This window comes from Dasypus novemcinctus, chromosome 22 (assembly GCF_030445035.2).
Source record: "Dasypus novemcinctus isolate mDasNov1 chromosome 22, mDasNov1.1.hap2, whole genome shotgun sequence".
In the NCBI taxonomy this organism is placed as follows: Eukaryota; Metazoa; Chordata; class Mammalia; order Cingulata; family Dasypodidae; genus Dasypus; species Dasypus novemcinctus.
Window position 1 is genome coordinate 5,262,663 of NC_080694.1, and position 6,774 is coordinate 5,269,436.

The 6,774-nt window shown below is 32.4% G+C and overlaps 1 protein-coding gene across 1 annotated transcript; it reads left to right on the forward strand.

The window, feature by feature from the left end:
• Positions 1-2,633: 2,633 nt before the first annotated feature.
• LOC101421375 (olfactory receptor 14C36-like) lies at positions 2,634-3,593 on the forward strand. Its single transcript, XM_012518488.3, has one exon. It carries the CDS (start codon positions 2,634-2,636, stop codon positions 3,591-3,593), a length of 960 nt encoding a protein of 319 aa, XP_012373942.3.
• The last annotated feature ends 3,181 nt before the right edge of the window (positions 3,594-6,774 follow it).

Genomic DNA, 6,774 nt, shown 5'->3' on the forward strand with positions numbered 1-6,774 from the left:
AATGAACAAAATATTTCTTCTAATTATATAGCTTGAAATATTCTTCAGGTCTTTGCAGAAAGGCTAAGGAATAATTTGTTACTACACTTTGAAAACAGAGAGGACATGTACAATATTCTAATTATCCCAGGAAAATTTTCTGTGCAGGGTATTGTCTGGCTACCTGCCAGTCTGCAGAAAAAGAAAAGATTTTGGTATTACAATCTTGGTTCAAATCAGTTCAGAATGTTTTATATCGTCATATTTCTTTTAACAGAAAATTTCCTTATCAAATACAGAGGGCTATTTCCTTTTACTTCTTTGCTTGTTTAAAACATAATATAATGGTTTCAAGATAGAAGAAATGTTGTGCCCTGAAGTGCTCACTTGCTTAATCTTTTTCTTTGAATTCTTATTTATTTTTCTCCAATAGAGTTACAATTTTGAATGTCACCTCTTTTAGAAATATTTTAAAAAATAAGCATGATGGTGTAGGTTAAATTACAAATTCTATACATGAGAAAACTGAGTTTAAAAGATGTTTAAGTACCCTTAAGAACCTCAAAGAAAGCAATAGTATATATAACATATCTTTCCTGAAGGACATGAATTTTAACTGTTACACTGACAGATGGAAATTCAAGCTACAAAATTAAATTGCTTGGTAACCATAAAATAAATTTTCTCCTGTGTTGAAATTTGGAAATCTCTTGGGATTTATATAATATATTAGAAGTTTTTGATATGTAGTTTGGTGAGCAAAAAAGGAATCAATCATTTTGAACATTTCAACCTTCAGAATAAAACTGGCTTCACTAGATTAGAGCTATTCATAAATAGTGACATACCTAGTTTTAATCAATTTGGTCAAACTATGTTTTTTAAAGTCTGACTTCATGGCTTGGCTTAAAACACAGCAAGAATAACACATGTAATGAGCTGTTTTAAATGGTCCTAAAATTAAGGGAAACCCCCCCAGCATGTTAAAAAAGAAAGGTTTTTTTTTTTGGCTTATGAGCATGAGGTCAGGCTGAAAGTGACAAATCCTTGCCTTCATGCACTTTTCAAAGGTTCTCTATAATATAAGTTGTTATAATGAACATTGGAAAAAAGTAACAAGAATCTTATAATGTGAAATATTGGGGCATATTAAATATCTCTTTATGAGCACAAAGTCGAGAGTGCAAGTGTAACTTGGTTGGAAATTGTATACACCAGTTTCAAATTATCATGGAATATAGATTAAACAAGTCCAGGTTAACCCGTGCTGTGTTTCTGGTATGTTAAGGATTTTACCTAGGGGCCCAAAATTCTTCTCTAATTGATTGAATAAACATTAAATCTTCATAATTTCCATTAATTACTCACATTTTACAAACAATTTTAACATTTACAAAAGGGTGGAAAATATATTTCAGTGTCCATTTACTCAAGTTCTAAAATATGTTTTATGGGAAAAAATTCCAATATTTTATACAATAGAATATGCCAAATATCAGCTTAGTAAATTTCGTAATGTTGTTAAATAAATGATAATTCCAAAAATAATGTCTACTTATAATAATTTGCAAAGAAACTTTATCCTGTTTTCAGAAATTTGAAAATTAATTGTGGTGGAATTACTGAATTAATGAATTAAGCATTCTTTCAATTCACCAGTTCTTCTTTCTTAAGATAGGGTTAACCTTCCTATGTTTTATCCTGAAATATCAGAATAAATATCTATGGTACTAAGTTTACTACTGTTAGATTATTCAAAGAGTACAAAAGGAATCAGAATGTAAAACATAACACATCCCTTCAGTACTTCCCAAAGCATTGTACATGATGATTTTTTTAGTAATATTTCCAAGAAGTTCTTTGAAATAAATTAACAATATCAAAGTAATGGGGCAAGTATTATTGGAGATATTTCTGGGAGACATTCTTGCTAAGGACTTCAAATATGCCACACAATATATCTAAACTGGTTGAAGTTCAAGAACCCTTTGAACTAAAATAGTTCAATAAAATGATGGAGATCTAAGATATATACAAGTTCAAATAATATCAAGTAATATATGAATTTTTAAAAAATATTGCTCAAGTGTTACCAGAGGTCAATAACAAGGTAGTCAACAGAGCAAGGAATGCTTGAATGAGAATTTCTAAATGAAATCACTACTAAATGTCATAATGAGGACTAAATATAAAAAATAATTCCCTCCTAGTGTTCAGATAAACTATTACAACCACGCTTACAGTATTAGCCTTCTATATTTATTCAGATGCACGTAACTCATCAATTAATAAGTGTTACCATATACAGAATACTGCTATTGAATCAACACATATCAAATTGCCAATATTAACACAAATAGTCCCCCAGGCAAACTTTTGTCCTATAATTATACACAATTCAGAGCTAAGTAGCTAGAAAAAATTTAAACAAACATTGGCTTCAGCACTGAAGGAATAATTTTATTGTTCCCCATTCACTGTAAATAAGAAGCAGAAAAACTAGGGGCCACAAGCCCACACTATGCTATTTCCTAATAACTAATGGGAACTACAAATAATAAAGATGGATGAGTATCCTTTGATAAATATCATTGGGCTAATTCCTTTCATCATGTTGATTCTCTATGTTTAGGGGTTATCTGCTTTATTTATCCATGTCCAAAGCAAATTACCAAAAGATACCCAACTCTACTATGAAGAATGAATTCCTGCTTACAAGATTTTCTGATGTGTGGGAGTACAGACTCCTGCATGCCATGCTGTTCCTGCTGATGTACTTGGCAACCCTGATAGGGAACCTTCTCATTGTCACAGTAACCACCCTTGACATGAATCTTCATACCCCCATGTATTTCTTCGTTAGGAATCTGTCTGTCTTAGATATGTGTTACATTTCTGCCACTGTCCCCAAGGCCTGTGTCACCTTTTTCACTGACAATAGGACCATCTCAATGGCTGGGTGTGCATCTCAAGTCTTCATGGTCTTTTTCTGTGGATTTGTGGAAGTGATGTTCCTCACCTCCATGGCCCATGACCGCTATGTGGCCATCTGCCAGCCCCTCCACTACCCTATGATCATGACCCCTCGCATCTGTGTCTGGATGACTCTGGCCTCTGTTCTCAGTGGTCTGGCCTTCTCAGGATTCCACACTGGCAACACTTTCCAGCTATCCTTCTGCCAGTCCAATGTGGTCCATCAGTTCTTCTGTGATGCACCTTCTCTGCTGAAGCTCTCCTGCTCTGACACCTTCACCAATGAAATTTCAAGTTTTGCTTCTACTGTGATGATTGTTGGTGGCTGCTTTGCCTTCATTACCAGGTCTTATGTTTACATATTTTCTACTGTGCTCAAGTTTCCAACCAGGACAGAAAGGGGAAAAGCCTTTTCTACATGTGTCCCTCATATCCTTGTGGTGTCTGTCTTTCTCCTCTCTGGGGCTGCTTTGTACATGAAGCCAACCTCCAACTCACGCACAATTCAGGACATGATCACCTCTGTGTTCTATTCTACAGTCCCTCCTTTTCTTAATCCCATTATCTATAGTCTGAGAAACAAGCAAATAATAGAGGCTGTGAAGAAACTTATGAAGAGAATGCTTTACTCAGGAAAGTGATTGGATAATTCTTTCAGGACAATCTTTTTTTGATTATATTAATTGAAGATTTTTTCAATATTACCTTACTTGCCTATTTCCAACTTTTGGAACCCTGACTTGATATGAAAGGGGCAGACATTGTGGAATGTTCAGTACAGGAAGAGTCCAAACTTATTATATTTCAAGATTTCCCTCCAAAATTGCACATGCCTGAAACATAACTTTTAAAGGATTCTTATCTTTTGCTAAATATCTATCCAGTTGTTCTCCTTTAAATCTAGACTGTCTTAGAATAGATCAAATATGTATTGATTTTTCTGATCTGTTTGTGCAATTTAAAGACAATAATTTATTCAATCATGTGAAACTATTCCTAAAAATGTGAATAAATTCTTCTGAAAGTTGGTCATGGATTAACATTAAATGTTAATCTTCATCTCAATAAAAAATAACCATCTCTGTTATGTGTAGTGTTTAGAAAGATAAATCATATCTTTTCTATTTTTCAAAACATGGAAGAAGAAATTTTAAATACTTTTTTCACAAAGTGAAAATTTTATTTACAATATCTATTTGAATGACATGTTTAGAAAATTTTGAGTTATGATAATTTATTATAATTAAACTCTGTAAATCAAGAAAAATTATCAGATTAATTTATTTCTATTTCACTCATAAAGCTTCTGTTTCATTATTTGAATATTTTACAAAAATGCCAAAAATAAGATTTTAAATGGAATTTCACCTACATTTCTCATTTAAGGAATATCTCCACAAAGTACAGAACACTAAACACGTACAGAATATGATGATTGATCTCAGGAATCAAAAGAAAGAGGGAAGGATCAAATGTTTTACTGTAAGTGCTCATATTTGTATTGTCCTTGCACTTGTATCAATTTACTTCGTTAATATTGAAACACTGTCAGATGATGAATAAACATTTAGGATATTTTGTTGCCTTGATTAACTGACCTATTAATCACTTTGAAACAATATTCTTTATCTGTTATTGCTCTGAGTTTTTTTTTATGTGAGCATTAGCATACCAAATGTTATTTATACCTTTTCTTTCACTTTTGATATGGGTCTTTGTGTTTAAAGTGCATTTACTGAAAACATCATAAAGTATACACATGTTTTTTAATCCTTTGTGAGAATCTGTGCTGTTTATGGTGTTTGATTATATAATTAATTGTGATTACTGATATATTTAATTTTGATTTTATCATATTAATATTTGCTTTGTCCATGTTGCTTATTTTTCCCTGTTTCCACTTTTTAGGCCTCCATTTGAAATCATTAAGTATATTTTCACTTTTGCTTGTTTATAACTATAATTCTTTGTCATTTAATATTGGTTGTTGCTTTAGGGTTTATAATATATAATGTATAGTTGATCACATTTTAACATTATTTGATATTACACAATTTCACATTTACAATAAGATCTTTCTAGCAGCATATTTCATTTTCTCCATTTCCAGGCTTTAGGTTATTTTTCTCATGCATTTTTTTAAGACATGTGTTTTATATTCCAAACCAAATTAATATTATTTCTATAAAAACAATTTGATTTTCTGAATTTTAAATAATAAGAAAAATATCTTATATAATTGCCCTTATGTTGATCTTTTCTAGTGCTCTTTGTTCCTTTTCATAGATAAAAATTTTCGAGCAATATTGTTTCACCTCTTCATGAGGGATTTCCCTAACAAAGGATTTCCCTAACATTTCCTGTGATAGTGTTATGATGGTAATGAATTCTTCTGCTTTTTTGTGCCTAAACAATATTTAATCTTCATTTTAGTGAGTTATTTTTTTTTAAGATTTATTCATTTCTCTCCTCTGCCCTCCATCCCAGTTGTGTGTTCTTTGTGTTTATTTGCTGCGTCGTCTTCTTTGTCCGCTTCTGTTGTTGTCAGCCACATGGGAATCTGTGTCTCTTTTTTTGTTGTGTCATCTTGTGTCAGCTCTCTGCATGGGCAGCACCATTCTTATGCAGGCTGCACTTTCTTTCACACTGGGCAGCTCTCCTTACAGGGCGCACTCCTTGTGCATGAGGCTCTCCTACATGGAGGACACCCCTGTGGCAGGGCACTCCTTGCATGCATCAGTACTGCACATGGGCCAGCTCCACACGGGTCAAGGAGGTCCAGGGTTTGAACCGCGGACCTCCCATGTGGTAGACGGATGCCCTAACCACTGGGCCAAGTCTGCTTCCCTTAGTGAGTTATTTTATTGGATACAATTATTTGTTAACAAATTTTATCTTTCAGCAACTTAAAAATTATCCCCACTGCCCTCTCTCACTTTTCTTTCAATAAAAAATCTATTGTCACTTATATCTTTATTTCTATCTGTATTTTATTTTTGTGTTTGCTTGTTCATTTTGTTCTCTCAGGTGATTTATGGTTTTCTCTGTATCACTGTTTCCCTGCAATCACAGTTGTCTTGAATTTTATTTATTTATTTTTTTAGAGTTGTCATGTATTGGTGTAATTTTCTCCCTATGTCTTGCCTTTAGACTTCATTAAGCTTGGGTTATATATGACATAGTATTTTATCAAATTTTGAGAAATTTCAGCATTAATTTCAATATTTTTCTGATGACTTGACTTATTTTTTCAGCTACAATAAATATATATCTTTGACAAATGTTAGAAGATGTCATAACTCAGGGTTATTCTCATCATTTATTAGAATTCATTTTTGACCACATTTCATTTTGAATATTATCAAATTTAGCACCTTCAAGTTCATTAATATTTTACTCTGCAATGTCTAATCATTATTAATCTCATCTTGTGAAGTTTTCCTCTCCTGTATTGTAATTAATTTATGGATGGGAAGATTACATTTTATCAAGAAGTCCTTCCTCATGAAATCAATTTATGGATGCAATGCAATCCAAATCAATCAAAACTTCAATACCCTAATTTGCAGAAATGGAGAAACGAATCAAATTTATTTGAAAAGTGCCCCACATAGCTAAAGCCATCTTGAAAATTTTCCAGTGAAGAATTCTCTATCAAACAAAGCTTGCATTCAAAAAGTCGCTTCAAGAGTTACTAAAGGGAGTGCTGCAGGGAGAAAAGAAAAAAAAAAACAAGAGAGAGAGTTGGAGGGGAGTATAAGAACAACTAAAGATATATAAAAAATAAAGACAATATATGGCATACATAAATCTAAAGAAAGT